Raw genomic sequence first — 17,767 nt, 5'->3', positions numbered from 1 at the left:
ATTCCTGGTTAACGTCGCCATTCGTATGCAGCACCGTGACGTCAGAAAAAAAAAGATAATCAAAGTGCTTTTCGGTCTTCGTGAACTGAAAGTAGTTTTCTCTGGCTAAAGGTTCTTCAGAAGTGACCACACACGGCCATCTTTTGACTTCGCGCGCAGTGGTCCACTTTGGCCATCTCTACTGAAGTGGTCCGCTCAGAAGGATAGACGCAACAGAAAAGGTTCATCCCGGTCCTCTGGTGTTTTACTTACTATTAACGTTATTACGACCGAGCGATTGATATATACCAACTCGGTCAAGCTGTCAGTGCTTCCTCTAAATATATTCCGCTTTCGCACCCTTACTACACACGACATCAAAAAGAGCCAAGCGTGGACACGCGCTAGAAGCAAGCACAATTCAAGGCTTTTCGTTCGAAACGCGCAATATGATTATCAGCTACACCGTAGTGGAGGAGCCCGAACAAATCCGGACCCACCTAGCGCTCTTTTGTGGCTTTTACCTAAAACTAAGCATACGGCCATTTGTTGCGTTTCGTCTTTCTCGCCGGCAATCGAACCCGCGCCCTCTAGCTTGGCAGCACGATATTTTGTATGCGTTCCAATATATAGAACATGGCGGGGATAGGTACAGCATTCTCTATTGAAATACAGTCAATGAAAAAGTGAGCGACGTTAAAAAACGTTAAACTGCGCTCTGTTACGTGTCGAAATTACGACATCATTGCAAAGCACAGTGTAGTTAAGTAAGCCTGCAGTAATCTGAATCAATCCTGGCCTGAAGATAGTTATAGCGCGAGAACAGAACGACAACAACGAGACAAGAAGGACGTCGTCGTTCTGTCCTCGCGCTATAACTATCATGTCGTACCAACTAGCCCAAACTATACCACACTTCCTATCCTGGCCGTTCAGTATTCCCCAGCGTGTGCCTCAGCATGCTCAATTCATCACAGTGTCCACCTTGCACGCCACGTTCACGATGTTGAAAAAGGCGGAGAGAGGCAATGAGCTGCGGCTGCTCCACCCCGACCACTTGCCTCCCACTCCAAAGCACACAAACAAACTGCTTAGGGCTGCGTTGGGTGTATACGGGGGTGGCTGCAACCCGAAGAGGCTCCCCAAGGCCCTCATGGCGTCAGTAGACCGGGACAGGCGTCACCGCACCCGCCGCCACGTCGGCGACAGTCGGCGGCACGCGTCTTGTCTGTCTGTCGTCTACTGCATCCACGTCCCGTCTACAACAACCGACTACTGCAGAAGACCAAGAGGGGGGAAGCGAGTAGACGACAGGAGAAGAGGGGCGTAATTTGCCTTTAAAAGCTTCGCCCTTTTAGCCCCCTCCTCCCCCCCCCACTGTGTCACTAACGTAGAGCTGTTACCCTCCTTTTACACCCCCGCAGAGCTACCCCCACTGAAAGACAGACACCCTTGGATGCTCGCGCCACCTCAGGTTTACGCGAAGAGAACAGCGGCACGCAAACAGACGGAAGCACAACACCGCTGCTTGGAGGCAGTGCGAGGCAAGGCGCCGGCAAGTGGCGGCGGGGGTGGAGGAAAAAAACAACAACATATATAAATATAATTTAGAAGATGGTTGCCCGTGTGACAGAGTGCGAACGTGGCGAGGTAAACTCTCGTAGTTTCGGCATGGAAGCAGGATGTATTCGGTTGTTGTTGTTTTTGTTGTTGTTTCTTGTCACGCTTATCGACTATTGTTCACAACCGGCGTTTACCTCGAAGGCAAACCACCGTCGATCTACGGTGCTCACCCAGAATGTCGCCGACGACTGCCCCCATTCTCCACTCCTCAAGAGCACCGCTTTTTTTTTCTTTTTTTTTTTTGGGGGGGGGGGGGCTTTTTTTGGGAAGCTTTGTCATCGAAGACGCGAGGGCAACCCATCAACAACCCCAAAGCACACACGCACTTCACCGCCTATTCTTAGCCCAGAAGTTCTAGGTGGGTGGGCACAGTGGCAGGCATGCATGCTTTGCCTGCCGCTAGCAAGTGGTACTGTACGTGTATAAAATATTAGACAGTTATAGTTTACCGTTAGCATGATAGCGGAGGTTAAGAGAATGGTGTTACCGTGCTGCAAACGCTCGTTGTGGACAGTGTCTTGTGGTTCGTTAAGCGGGATAGCGTTTACGTGGTTTACGTGCCCCAGCTGGGACGGTGGCGCCACGTATCGGATGGATGAGAAGTAAGGACAGTGGAAAGGAAAAGAAAACGAGAATATCTGCTTGCGTCACCATGCGAAGCATTGTTACAAGTTTATTTTAGTAATAATAAAAGTAAATAAATATGAACCACTCACCTAACGCGAAAACATTTATGTTGCCGATTTGTTTACATCGATCTTGTAGTTAGGCCTAGACACGTTCGAAATGGGAAGCTATAAAAGGTGCGCCAACTTATCCGTAATACTCGGTCGTCGAAGCTAACTGAAGGTCGTTTGCAGTCGTTTGCAGTGAACAAACTGAATCTTTCAACAACTACGCCAAAATCACTTCGAAGCGGGCGTCCGAGAGCGCCACCGTGGTTCACGTACACTACGTACACCTGCGCTAACACGGTAACGTGTAATCTGAAAAATAGCGCGCGTACGGTAAGCGGTACGGGTGACGTACGTATCTGCGCACGCGCACTTCGATTATGCTATCACGGTACGCCCGATATCCCGGTAAGCCCGGTATACTATAACTGCCTATTGCACGTGGGATGATCCTATGAAGCACAATCTTATTGCACGTGGGAATTTTTCAGGGGTGTACGTGCGATGTTCCTTCGACTACGAAGCCAAGTGACTGAAGGACGCGAGCAATAATGTCTTGTTTGTGTTTTCTTTCGCCGGTATACCTCGATATAATCAACGCAGATAAAAAATATTATCGGCTAGCATAAAAAAAACTAATGTATTTCATGTGTCAGTGAGAGTATGTGACAAATGAAGGTTCGTATAACAAATATTAGCCTTTAACCTCGACATAACGAACATCGGTATAACACATTATCAGATAAAGAAGTAATGTTTGCATGTTTTTCGTTGATAGAGCGTGTAATAAATATATGCATATAAAAAAACTCGGTATCAAATGTTGCTATAACGAGCCCCAATATAGCAGATTGCCTGATATAACGAAGACATACAATCATGTGTCTCGACGATATAAGAATCTAACAAATGCGCGTTTATTAAAAAAAAAATGTCGAGCACAGCACAGGGTGTTCTCATCTCAAACTTTGTTTCACAATATCGAGGTGAAAACGTGTTTTGCGTAGTTCAAACTCGGGCGCGGTACAAAACGAACCAACTAGTTATGCAGTCTTTCGCCTCCAAGAGTTGTTTTGAGGTCACGTTCCCGAAAGTTTATGGAATTGGCGCACATAAAACGCGTATATAGGCGAGACCCTCAGCGTATAGGCACCTCGTCTATTCACTCGGCCGATGCCTAGAAATCAGAGGATCGTTGTTTGTGGCCGTCCCACTTAGTACACGTGAAAGTGCACGCGCGCATACCGGCCCACGCTCGTCCGAGCCATGAATGTTCAAGCGTTAGTCGAGTTATACGAGCGTCTCGCTGCCTCGATACCATCGTGAAAACGCGAGACCGGGCACATAAATAAAGTTACCTAATCCCCTTCGTGTCACCAACAACGGTGCAACAACACATAGCCGATTCAGAAAACGCGGGAAAGTCAAAAGTATACGCGTCGTGTAGGGCGAAGTTCTTTTTGCGTATTCGATACGCTTAGCATGCCTGACAGTCGACCGGCCAGCCTGCGTTCAGAAGTGAATGTTACTTCGCCCATCGCGCCAACTCACATAAGGTAAAAACCCATCACATGAGATCACCGCCCCAGCGGTGTACAGATAGTACACCATCTATAGTGGTGTTCGTTAAGCAGGGATGCTGAAATTTGCTACCCTGGTGTTTGTGAATGGGTTGATTCCAATGGTTAAATTAAAAGTTCTTTCTCAATCAAATATTGCCTACGTTTGTCTACAGACCTTAATTGGTGATTACCGTCCGTGTGTTCCCTTCACCTTTAGTGGACCCGCTGTGGGTACCGGAATTCAGTGGTGTAACTGGGGGGGGGGGGGGGGGGAGCACACGGCACTTACGCTTTTTTTAGGGGTGAAGCTTTTTTTTTAGGGGTGGGCGGCTGGGCCCGCACTTCTGAATCACCACTCATGATGCTTTTTGAAGCAGTCAGTGGCGTGCTCTTGCCCTATTGCGTTTGTGCGGTGCACCTGCGGGGAAGCGTTGGGTAAGTATACACATACAACGACATATGGCGGGGTGCACGACGGGCAACCGTCTGTGGCCACGACAGTCCAGCGGACACGAGCTCGTATTTCACAACCCGTGTACATCTCGATATAATGGAGGCATCAATCGATAACGTCGAAAAGCGCAGTGCTACTATATACTGCTGAGAGAGTCTCCACGAAACAGAGTGAACAGTCGACCGAAACCGTTTCCGCAAGAGGTCGCCATTTTCGTGTATCGCTTTAGGATGTTGGAAGTATAACAGAGATTGCGTCTTTGAAATATTTAATAGCTGATATTCCATACACCACTTTAACGTATTTCTCGACCAACAAGCTCGTCATGGTTAGGCATTTATACTAGTATGGACAATTTGAAGGATGGGTTGATCTTTTGACATTTTATTCAATTACTAATTGACGCCGCAATATACAAAAATAAGAAGCCCACGATGATGACACTCACTTGTATTATACGTCAAATATCGATAGTTAGCCCTTGCAAGAGGGCACCGTTGAGCACTCCAGAAGGTCGTCATGCTGTACAATATCAGGGTTATCGCAACGCGCATGTCACGAACGCCGAGACTTTATAGCGCGTGTATCTCTTGAACACCGTCCGTTATCAACAGTGGCGCATCGTTTATCAGATAACGGCATACTACTATCATACGTGCATGCGTTATACTCAATCGAGAGTGACATGTCGATGCCCTGCAGGCGAGAATAACAGGCGCCACAAACTATGCAGAAACGATGTTGCAATCTTTGTTTAATAATAATAATAATAATAATAATAATAATAATAATAATAATGCTACTGCCGATGTTGATGATGATGATGATACTGATACTCAATACCACTATTTGATTGTGAAGGGTGTCGTGGTGGAGGGCACCGGAAATTCGGACCACCCGGTGTTCGATAACATGCGCTGGCACCACACGGTATATACACGGGGCTGCAGCGTTTGCTGCAGTGCAAGCGCAGTGACGGGGATCGAACCCACGACATTGGGGTCACTAGCCGAGTATGTAACCGAGTATGTAACTGCTACAACACCAAGGTGGACTGTTGGACAGTTTGAACAGGTAGGCCAGTCAACGAAGGAGAGCCGATGGGTCCATTTTTTTTTCTTCATGTCATGGTGGTCGCATTTTGGTGCTGGTTAAATGTGCCCGTGTACTTAGATGTAGCTGTATACCCTAAAGAACCGCAGGTGGCCCAAACTGATCCGGAGCCCTCCACTGTAAAGGACGCCTTATAATCATATCGCACTTTGACGCGCCAAGAATGTGCCCGTGTTAAGTCGTCTATTATATAAATGCCCCGGCTGTCCCAAATCTATACAAATCGGCGATGGCTCCCCTGCGGCGTAACAAACGAGGATCTCGAAGGCTGTGTTCTTACAAATTGCAGGCGCCGGAAGCAAGTTTCGAAGCTGGAAACACGTTACGGCCGCCACGTTTGTCGCATTTTTTTTTTAATTTTCTTTTCTTGCTTAAGAACGCTTACTAGCCACGCTGATTTGCTTTTGGTTCGGTTACAACATGACGTTTCAACCTATCACATGCTTTATGCGCGTAAGTGTTTGCTTAAAAGTATGAGCTGATACGTATATACTTCTATTTTCCAATGTACTTACAAAGCTGATCCGTACGTCTATATAAATTTATTAGCCATTTTTTATTTATTTTTTTATTTTGAAGATTACCCGCAGCGCCACCTTAGGCATTTTTTGCGGCAGGGGGGGGGGGGGGGCACAGTGCCTCATAGAAAGAATCCGCAGTCTTGCGGCCAACTAAATCAGCTGGTTACATACTCCACTCGACAATGGTTTGCGGAAAAAAAAAGAATGCCTAAATAGATCCGTTCTGGGGTTGTATGGTCGTACTTTTAAATTTGTGGTCATGACGAGAGGAATGATAATGCGCTGGTTTTAAATATTCTGAAGGATTAATGCCTGTTTTTTTTGTTATAGACTGAATAATACAGTTTAAATCTTAGATTACGTCTTCGATCTTGTAAGTATTGCCAATTAAGTTCTCTTTTCATACATTGAGAGCTTTCAGTTCAGTCATATTTTCCCGGAGCAAATCTTGCTGCTATCGACTAAATGCGCTCTAGTGCATGAATGTGTACTTTGTGAACCGTATCCCACACATGACAGGCGTATTCCAGTGTTGGTCTGACATAGGCGTAATATGCGGCCTGTTTAATATCTTTGGTTACATGTTTACGACTCCTTTGTAAAACGCCTAGGGCTTTTCCAGCTCTGCTGAGAACACTGACAATGTGTTCAGACAAATCCCCAATCCTCAGCTATAATGCGTATATGATTGTGGATGTGTCTCACTGGCTTCAGTCAAGGTGGTAAGTGGTTTCCGAAACCTCTTTCCCCGGAAATGTTCAATTGAGCATTTGGCTGTGCGCAAGCACGCACGCACGCACGCACGCACACACACACACACACACACACACACACACACACACACACACACACACACACACACACACACACACACACACACACATTAAAGGGGGTTACCCGAGACTCTTCGTAAGAACCTTCTGGCCCTGGCTGTGATTTGCTTGAATCTATATTCCAATGTACTTTAAAATCTGACCCACGCGTAGCCATACAATAATGAAATAATAGTCATACTTGTAAATGTGTCTTTTTTTTCTAAATATTTCCCACTAAACCGAAGAAAAGTGCGAGGAAAAGCGCGCGTGAACTGGCTCACCTAGACGCACGTGTGAAAACCATCAAACACCGCTCCCAGATTACGCTTAGCGCACGTGCCAAAAGAGAAGGAGCAGTAAAAAGAAAGAAGGAGATTACAAACGTCGAGTGTCTGGAGAAGCTGGACAACGTAAAGTCACAATAACCACCGCGCACAGCGGGTTCAACGTACCGCGTACACCGACCGAAACGATGATCCCCATTCAAGGTCGACGGTGCGCGGATGCCCCCACTGCGCGGACCACATAAATAACAGCCACCTGGCACTGTCCAGAAGAGAGCCGCAGGGACGGACAACCGTCGCCGTTTGGATCTCAAAGGAAAACAAAAAAGAAAATAACGAAACAAACGAAACGGCGTTAGTATATGTACTGTGCATAGCTGCACGATTTATATGCGATACGCTAATTGTACCCATACGCGCTTTACAGCTGGCTCCGTGTTGGAAGTTAGCACTCGTGTCCTTCCTGTCCTTTTTGTCTCTTTGTCGTCGTTCTGTTCTCGCGCTATAACTATCGCCAAGCCTCGTGCATGACTCTCGTCTCATAGCGTGGGACAGTGGCATGACTGGAACAGTTGGTGCGTCAAATCTCCCTCGTCTGCTTCTCCGATTCGGAAATCTCAAGTCTGCCGCGCTGGAGCTGTGTAGCTGTGATGCTCGTGCAGGTCCGAGGGCCGTGGAGTCGATCCCGGCGGCGGTCGCATTTCGATGGGCGGCGGAATGGTATACAGAGGTCCGCGTATACTGTGCGATTTCAGTGAACTTTAAGGAACACCAGGCGGTCAAATTTTCTGGATCCCGGCACTGCGGCGTCTTCTCGTAATGACAACTTCGTTTTGGGACGTCATCATCATCATCATTATTATTATTATTATTATTATTATTATTATTATTATTATTATTATTATTATTATTATTATTATTATTATTTGGATTAATAAAGACGTGCGTATTGATGCCACACATGAGCACTGGCATATCTCGCCGCCTGACCAGATGCAACAACGAGCGGATAACAATGACAGATTGTCCATCGAGTAACTGACCGCTTATAGCACGGAAACAGAAGGAACTGCTTTACTGTTCAACAAAGGGAAAAAAACGCATATGTCGATCATGCATTCAGCTCTGGGTGAGTTCCCAGCACATTTCGGTTATCAGCAGCCTCGTACCCCGGCGGTTATAGCCCAACAGTGATATACATTGACTGTGAAAAATGGTATGTTCGTGTGTGCTCCCCCTTTCCCTCTTTCTCTATATCTAACAATACATTTTTATTTAAATGCCCCCTATCTATTCCTCCAGTGTACGGCAGCATACCAGTACTTCTACTAGACTGGTTAAGATCCGTCCCCTTTCCTGCCTCTCCTGTGCCTTCTTTCCTTCCTTCCGAAGGTGTAGGCTTGGCCGCTGGAGCGGCTGTCGTGGTGCAGGAAACCTACACACATGCCGAGGAAGTAGGACCACCGTCGTAGTTTTGCACGATACCCTTCTCCTCGCTCGCACATCACCTCCTCGCCACGACCGCGGCGGCATCTTGAAACGACGTCGTTTACGAAACGTCAATGACTGCCCGCCGATGTACGCGGGGCTGGCAGAAGAAAAGAACGCCACAAAGACAGCCTTTCGGTAGGACCCATACAGCGGGGGAAAAAAAGCGACTTCCGCTGTTTCAACAGTCAACCCAGTTGGTTCTGAAGCGTGTGACTGGGAGATTGATATTGATGATGTGTGCTTGCCCTTGAGGCCGACACGAAACCACACGTGGCAAGCGGCTGTGCATACCTGTTGGCAGAGCTTTCCAACTTTCCTTCCAGCGACAACCTATAACATGTTGTAAAGCTTGGAGCGTGGTAGACGAAGACGGACCCAGAGCGCGTACAGCCTTTACAAATCGTGACGAGCGCCACGTCTTCATCATTTCACTGTGCTTGTATCTGCATATGAGCTAGATCCTTGGAAAATATGCAAGGAAGCCCGATATGATTTGATATGTGGGGTTTAACGTCCCAAAACCACCATATGATTATGAGAGACGCCGTAGTGGAGGGCTCCGGAAATTTCGACCACCCGGGGTTCTTTAACGTGCACCGAAATCTGAGCACACGGGCCTACAACATTTCCGCCTCAATCGGAAATGCAGCCGCCGCAGCCGGGATTTGAACCCGCGACCTGCGGGTCAGCAGCCGAGTACCTTAGCCACTAGACCACCGCGGCGGGGCAAGGAAGCCCGATATTATTGGAGTTAATGATGACAGCTGGTACGTCACCGGATAGAAAGACGACAAAATTATGCTACTTGGTAACTGAGAAAAATCAAGAGCATCAACAACACAGCATGCATGCTGCGAAGGCCATGTAATGCATCGAACATATAACCATTGGTCAGTCGAAGCGATCGAATAGGTGCCAAGGAATGGCAAATGCAGTCGAGGTAGGCAGAGTGTTATGCGAGGGGATGAAATTGGAAATTTCTGTCTGACATAAATTGGAAATATGATAGCATGACAGAGTGCATTGGAGACTATTGGTAAAGGTTTTCGCTCTTTTTTGCCTATATATGAAGCTATAGGCTCATGCCAACGACGACACTTGTCTCGATCGACGCTGGTAAAACGAATCGCTCTTTGGAAGCGCTGCCTCAAAGCAGCCCTAAACATCCAGGTTAATTCGTGTAGTCATAGATGTTTGTTTAACTTTACAGCCCAACGAGCTGTTCACTTGATGATTAATTCCGTGCTTGTTTTATAAATCCTCATTGGCGGGCGCATAACCTTAGCGCCCTACCATCTGTTTTCCACGCCTTTCCTTGGTATTGCTCATAAAACAAAAAATCCACTGTAATTATGACGATATCATTAACTATAGTGGCCCCCAACCAGATTGACTTGAGTCGAATGTAAATCTTTGAAATACAGTGATTTATCAGTGAAAGAAACACAAAAAAACAAATCAGATTTAAGCCATAGCGCTCCCCTTGCACGGGCAAATGTCAAGCATAACCTCACATTAGATATAAAGCAGGCAATAACACGCGCATTGTACATGTAGAGCGTCGACAGCAACAAACAAAAAAAGGAGGAGGCCCCAAATATTCGCTTAACAGACACCGTCGAAATGAAAGTAATCAAATAAAATAAGTATAATCGTCAATAACTGAAAACCCAACCAAATTAAACCAATCAACATGACACCACCTTTAATGTGCGAAGTGCTTAACAGTGGTACTAAGCATTGTCCCTGACAAAGGCTTCAGGCAACTGGCGAGAAATTAGCCGTTGTTTTTCTCAGATATACCGATAGCCATGACCACGGCCATGCAGTGGAGCAACGCCGCTCTTGCCGCCCTTGGGACCGCTGTCTGTACAAGGTAAACAAATTGAAGCAGACCTCTATAGCGGCCTCAAAACAGCTGTGTTTGTTCTTTTCAGGCCGAGAAAGAAATGGAAATGGAAAGGCAGGGAGAGCAATTTCGGTTTGCAACCCTACATACAATGAACGGCTGAAAAACAATGAAAAGCAGAAAGTGCTGGCTGGCTGCGGAAACAAGGATCTTTCTTTTTCTTCGGCTAGCTTGTTGTTATGCACATGCAACGCTTCTTATTTGGTTCTTACATGGTTCGTATTTGGGTCTTGTTCTTGTTGTATAACTCCACACACATGAAAAACTACGCAGCAAGCTACTCCAAACCATAGTTGAAAAACATCGCGAACAACGATTTCCTCATAAGTACTCATTTAATTCCCACAAGCAGCACACATAGCATGTATACATATATCCGCGCAACCATTTGCACACCATTGTGGGAAATTACATTGCAGCAGGACGACTACTGGGATTCCGAAATTTCGCCCAGACCCAACACGTCAAATGCGCGCGTATGTTACTCAGATGTGCATGTTAATGTTCATATCATGTGGGACATTGTATGGAGCAATACAAACGAGAAATCAATCCCGAAAGCATAGCTGTACCAATGCTCGCACGCTAGCTCACTTATTCACTCACTCACTCACTCTCTCACTCAAACGCTGTTCGTGCACAACTTCCACCCCCGCCTTGCGTTCTGTGCGCAGTTTTCAGTCCAACGTACGGCTGAATCGCTCGCAGAAGAAAAAAGCAACATTTTTTTAAAAGCTGTCCGATTGTGTAAATATATTGCTACGTGCTTCTTCTCGTAACAATATTGCACGCCCTTCGCGCTCTTCAGCGTCCGCCTCGAGCATCAACAACGACATGTGCGACGAAAGTGAGAATTAAGAAAGAATCACAATAAAGTTGTTTTCTCTCTTTCTCTCTCTCTCTAAAAAAAAAGTGAAATATGGTCGACATAGTCTAAGCATGCGACCCGTCCTGTTCCCGCTCAAAAAAAATAAAACCAGACAGTTTGATTTTAAAGAAGTAGAGAAGAAGTTTATCAACTGAACATCAGTATCAGGGAAGCGAAAATAAGAATTTCCTTCCCCAGAGAGTAGGGTTCGCAATCCGGACGGACAAAACTTTTTTAATATTTTTTCCCCCGAAGTGCTGGCGCGACATGCGTGGAGGCAGTCCGGGCTGTCTATGCAGACTCCTATAAGCACGAGTAACGACGGATTAAGAGCGCCGCCTGTTACGTGTACCACAGCCGAAGGGAGCACAGTGGGCGAGCGATCCCAGCATGCACCGAAGCCACTGATCACTCTAGCACGCAAGCAAGCTGCTGCCGGGATCCTCGTGTGCTAATAAATTTAAAATAAAAGAAGAATAAAACAAGAACCATTTTGCAACCTGCTGTCGAGTTGGATGGCGCCGCAGTTCGTCACACTTCTTTAGAGAGGGGGGGGGGGAAGAAAGCAAAAAAAGAACGAAGCGAAGAACGCGACGCATATATAAAGCTGTTAATTTTTACGTCCTCGAAAAAAATAAAAATAGGAAAGATGGTTTAGCAGCTGGAGAGAGGGGAGGAGGACGGGGACGAAGTAGTCGTCGGGTTTCGTGTATAAGGAGACAACAACAAAAATTAAGAAAAGAAGGAAAACCCGGAGAAACACAAGTGCGGCGAATTCGCTCGTCGTGATCCGGGAATGATCGGAAAAGGCATGTTGTGAACAACTTACCTGTTTCGCATACGTCCTGTAACGAGCATCGGTGCCGGATTCGGGAGGTGTCTGCGAGAGACAAAAAAAAAAAACGACTGTGAGAGAAACAGCTACTGCAGTGCAACGAAATTTTCGAACACGCTTGAAAGCTGCGCGAAATTACGACACGGACAAGGGGAGCCGAGGGGCTCACCAGTATATGTGCCCGCGTGCGATGTGGTGCCCGCATCGAGGTGCATCGAGGGGCGCAGGTTTTGACTGAGAACAGTCACGTTAGCGGGCAAATTATCTCGAGCGTGTTAAGCGTAATGCCACAAGTCCTGTAGCCATAGACAGTATCTCTTGGGGTGCAAGGGTGAGGTCGAGGACGCCGGTTCGATTCCGTGGCGGCGGTTGCATTTTGATATTGCGATTTGGGGGAGGGGGGGATTGAAGAAATCCCGTGTATTGTTCTACTTTGGTGCACTTTAAAGAAACTTACCCCCGTATTCACAAACGCTCCTCGACTCGACTTTCACCCTTCACTTGACAGAGTTGAGCAGTGCGCCACTATACTCGGCTGAAAACGACGCTGCGCTACTCAAAAAACGCAGCAGTTTATCCTTTGATATGCAGTGACTTGACGTTCCAAGAGATGGCGCTCCCGTCGGCTCTCTCAAGTGAAGGTGAAGGGTTGAGTGAAGGGACGTTTCTAGAATACGGGGGTTATGCCTCGTAACCATGTAGTGCATTTTTTTTTTCGTTTTGTTTGTTTGGCACGTATAACCTAGGAAATTATTGTTACTTGAAATTACACATCGACGCCCCTCGAATAGAATTCACAAGGAAAACGCGACTGCGTGACACGGACAATGTAACTTAGTGCATGCATGGCTGAGTAAACACATGTAATTTGAACGGGCGAGGGCAGACGGAGAGAGTCGCGGCCAATAAAGGTATACATGAGAATGTCGATGTCATTGAGCTACGGTACTTCGCATGACTTCACACCGCCTTGACCGGCAAGGCCACGTGCCATAAATATATATATATATATATATATATATATATATATATATATATATATATATATATATATATATATATATATATATATATATATATATATATATATAGAGAGAGAGAGAGAGAGAGAGAGAGAGAGAGAGACTACGAGTGCGAGTGGTCATGCATGTAAGCGTCATGCGTGGCTGAAAGAACGCGACGAACGCAGTGGCATGAATAATGATGGCCTGCATAGAAGGAACCACGCATCCGTAGAGAGAACGGCGCAGCGCGAAAGTTTCTAGGCTGCATGAGTGCTGGACAGAACGCGCTTATACGTAACACTCAGGCGAAATAGGCTTGGTCACAGTTTTCTGTGTTTGCCTTTTGAAAGAAGACAGGCAAGGAACATCACTCGCGGTAATGAAAGGCTCCGAAGGCCCCTTTTCAGGAAGGTAAAGAAGAGGAAGAAGAAAACTTGGGCTATGATAAAGTTTACCCCTGTGTTCTTATTCAAAGGTTCTCTGGAGACTACGTTAGGCTGAGCTTTAAATTATGGCGTATCACTTTGTGACAACGCAACCAAATGTACGTTCCTAACTACTGCATAGGTCACGCTATTACTGCGGGTAACCTGACTTCTAAGAAAACGGAGCAAGGCGAAAGAAATCCAATTACAAAATTGCAAAAATTGAAGATTGGATCGCACGATTTCCTAATAGACAGTTGCTGCCGTTCTGTCTATTAAGAGTAGTGTTTTGTGACTTACTGCTCGTTTCCGCAAAGCTCGCCCCCCCCCCCCCCCTAAAAAAACAAATTGCACACGACACACTCACTTGCCCTCCATAATTTCAGTGCTCCCTCATTGGAATGGAAGTGTAAACACGAATTTAGGTAAGTACGCACTCTAAAAGAAGAAGGTGTCATTTGACTCTCTTTCCATACTTGTCAGAGTAAAATGTGTAGGACTCTGCTTTGGACAATCGTGCGTCCCACGACACTTCTGAAAAGGGTCAGTCAGCGTGTGCGAGTCTCACGTGTGTGAAAAGAGAGTCACAGTTTTTAGAGCGAAGAAAGGAAGCCATGAACCGAGCAACCGACTTGTCTTACACGACAGCGTCTTTTCTCGCCTGTTCTCTCCTCCTTGGCGCTACCTATAAAGACGCTGATAAAGCGGGCACACGAGAAGCGCGTTTGCTATCTCGGTGTTTTTCACTTTTTTTTCGATGTTTCATTGCCAGTGTAACAGTTTTAGTTTTCCAACCGATCCCACACATGCCGACATAATGCATTCACGTCTATAAAATAATCGGCTGGACAGTGCTTGTCCGATTTGTCGTCTTCTTTCGCAATGTTTATTGTCAGCATTAAAACGCAATCAGCCCCTTAAGCTACCTTACAAAAGGGGCTGTCAATCTTTTTGAGCATCTCCGTCAATGCACAGTTCTGCTTTTCGCATCTCTACCACGTCCACGTCATCCGTTCCCCCTGGTCAACGACCAATGTATATACGTCGCCGGCACACAAAATAATACAAGGTATATGAGCACGCACCATTCGCTTGGGTGGCCTCATGAGCGGCCTGTTGGCGCCGTTCATCTTGGAGTAAAGGCCGCACGCGTTGCACAGGTAGTGTCCCGTGCAGTCGCGCCGCCACAGGGGCGTAGAGATGGCGCCACAGTTGACGCACTCCTTGCTCTCGTTGCTGTAGAACTCCTGGAGCCGCTCTGCGAACACGAATCGGGCGACGAGCGAGTGTACACGTTAGTGACTGTGCTCAATGAGCACTACATTGTGTGAACTTTATGGGTGAATAGCTCTAAGCAAGATGCTTATTATACCATGGTAACAGGGAAAGAGAGAGAAGATGCTCTTTATTTTAAAAAAAGATGATAGGTAATAGTGCACTTGAAGTTGTAAAAGACTATGTCTACTTAGGGCAGGTAATAACCGCAGAGCCTAACCACGAGATTGAAGTAACTAGAAGAATAAGAATGGGGTGGAGCACATTCGGCAAGCACTCTCAAATTATGACAGGTAGATTGCCACTATTCCTCAAGAGGAAGGTATATAACAGCTGTATCTTGCCGGTACTTAGCTACGGAGCAGAAACCTGGAGACTCACAAAGAGGGTTCAACTTAAATTGAGGACGACGCAGCGAGCAATGGAAAGAAAAATGGTAGGTGTAACCTTAAGAGACAAGAAGAGAGCAGAGTGGATTAGGGAACAAACGGGGGTTAAGGATATCATAGCTGCAATAAAGAAGAGGAAATGGACATGGGCCGGGCATGTAGCATGTAGACAGGATAACCGCTGGTCATTAAGGGTCACCAACTGGATTGCCAGAGAAGGGAAGCGGGGTAGGGGGAGACAGAAGGTTAGGTGGGCAGATGAGATTAAGAAGTTTGCGGGTATAAATTGGCAACAGCGAGCACAGGACCGGGTTAACTGGCGGAACATGGGAGAGGCCTTTGTCCTGCAGTGGACGTAGTCAGGCTGATGATGATGATGATGATGATGATGATAATTTAAAAAAACAGAGATCTTTGAATTTCGACTAAACTCGGTTACAACCTCAGAAAGAAAATTAAGCCTCCGTCCACAAAATCACGGCGCTCAGGCCGTCCATCCGTAAGAGACAGCCATGATAATATTGCGGGCGTACGGCGTACGTGCCTCACATTTAGCTGAAGTGAATGTTGTTGCGACCGGGGTTTCCAGACACCGGGGGTCCGGGATGAAGTTGTCGAGGCAGGAGGAAGAGAGACTTGAAGAGGGTTTATTTACAATATATACATTGCGAACTCCCTACACGGTGAGCCCTCAAACGTGGCAGGCCTCTACATGACTCCTAACATAGCGCTCCATGGTGCTTGGTTCTACATGGTTCTGCTCGGTTCTGCTCTGTTCTGCCTGGTTCTCTTCTCGAAAAAAAGCACACCTAATGAGCCGTGGGGGCTCATTATAAAGGGTCTGTCCTCCCCAGATCCCTAGATCGGGGACCGCGTACAGAGGGCACCGTCCAACCACGGATCACACATTACCCGCGAGGGTGACGAGCACGCACGGTCCACGTGAACGTTCAAAATTGAAGCGTGGTCACTGCACGGCCATGTGGCACGAACGTGGCTCCTCCTCGTCAAGGGGTGTCGCTGGGCGAGGGGTCTAGAGTTGATGACTGCATCCATCGAAAGGGCCGCCGTAAACAAGCTTCAAATGGTCGCCGAACGACTCGTTCAATTAGCGGGACGATTTCCGGCCGCCGCCGCCGCCGTCATCTTCCAAAGAAGAAGCTGCACTTGTGGTCTCCCGAACTGCTCACGGTGTCGTGGCGGCAAGACGCCGCACCCTCCGGCCAGGGGGGAACAATACATGGCGGACACAGGCCGCCAACCCGTTTGGCGACTAAAAAGGAACATCAAAAGGAACGCCGATCCATTGTCAGACCTGGCGCCGGTCCTAACAGTAGGCAGCCGGTCGTTCGGTTACTTGTTTGGAGATTAAAGGAGCGCCGCTCCCTCGTCAGCTCGGGCGCCGGTCACAACAGCTCGTCCGCCGGCGGGAGAAGCGACCTGAGGGTGACCAGCTGCACAGGTTGCCCGAAGTGTCGCTGTGTAGTGCTGGCTTCCAGGCCACTGCTGATGACGCTCAGCCAAGGACTCTTTCCCTCTCGTTCCTTGTGGCTCCCCTCTGGGAAAAGCATTCATACACACCACCACAGGCACGGGAGAGCACCCTGCCCGCACTGAGACACGTCGAGTCCGACAAATTATCCAAAAGCAACCTTACTTAAGCAGTATTACCAAACACAAAGCAGCAATCGGGACGTTTCTCTGAGGTTTCACCAAAACTCCTAATCCCGATCCGATAATAATCTTCCCATCAAACTGCTTTCAAGAAAACTAACTGTCAAGTGATGCGCTCACCGTGGCATACCCGAGTGCCTGCGTGAGTAATCCGCCGTAACCCACCAGGTATCATACTCATAAAATAAAGCATTTTACTTCACGCTATCTTTTAGTTCCCGAAATTTAGTGCCGCCAAAGCCAGTCGTCAATTCCTTTTGAGAAGACGAAAGCATAACTGCCGTGCTGTACCTGCATCAGGAACATCTTTATTATACATCCGCAAACGCACATCACAGTGCTCCTGCCTGGATGAGATACCACCTAACCGTTCCCTTGCTGTTGCCACTTTCACAAAGCATACATATAAACTCACGAGCTAGCTTTTCTTACACACCGGACACATGCGAACAAAACATTAAATGAACAACAAAAAAAGTTTCGCATGAATCCTGAAAACCTCGCAAGAATATCCTTGCGTCCGTGCGCTCACTCAAAATTCGTCTCTAACGTCGGTCCTACTTGACAAACGCCCCTAACGTGTCGTTATACGGCCGCAAAACGGTTACCTTTAAAACCAATACATACAAAGCTTAAAAAATAAACAGCATGGTACCTGCTACGTAAACGCTATCTAGTAGCAGAAGTACAGAACACATTCCAAAAGGAAAACTGACCTAAACAGTCAAAACAGATATTCAAAACTAAAAAATACAAATCCGCGGGAGAGCCTTCCGAAACGCTTACCGCTGTCACTTAATTTTGAGACGAACGCGCGGCGTCGCGTCCTGTGGGTCTTTCTAGGCGAACGGGAATGGAACAATGGCAAAACC

General features: G+C 47.1%; 1 protein-coding gene across 3 annotated transcripts in view; it reads right to left on the bottom strand.

The window, feature by feature from the left end:
• The window catches only part of LOC119174596 (uncharacterized), a 172,625-nt gene that overhangs the window by 41,469 nt on the left and 113,389 nt on the right, over positions 1-17,767 (bottom strand). For all 3 annotated transcript variants that reach the window (XM_075895386.1, XM_075895387.1, XM_037425580.2), the window contains exons 3-4: positions 14,643-14,815; positions 12,123-12,173 (exon numbers count right to left, since the gene is read on the bottom strand). In XM_075895386.1, the coding sequence (XP_075751501.1) occupies positions 12,123-12,173; positions 14,643-14,815 (224 nt within the window). The remainder of the gene's footprint in view (positions 1-12,122; positions 12,174-14,642; positions 14,816-17,767) is intronic.

The sequence above is a fragment of the Rhipicephalus microplus genome, chromosome 5 (assembly GCF_043290135.1).
Source record: "Rhipicephalus microplus isolate Deutch F79 chromosome 5, USDA_Rmic, whole genome shotgun sequence".
Classification (NCBI taxonomy): Eukaryota; Metazoa; Arthropoda; class Arachnida; order Ixodida; family Ixodidae; genus Rhipicephalus; species Rhipicephalus microplus.
The sequence above is the reverse complement of the archived record's forward strand: the minus strand, read 5'-3'. Positions and strand labels throughout refer to the sequence as shown.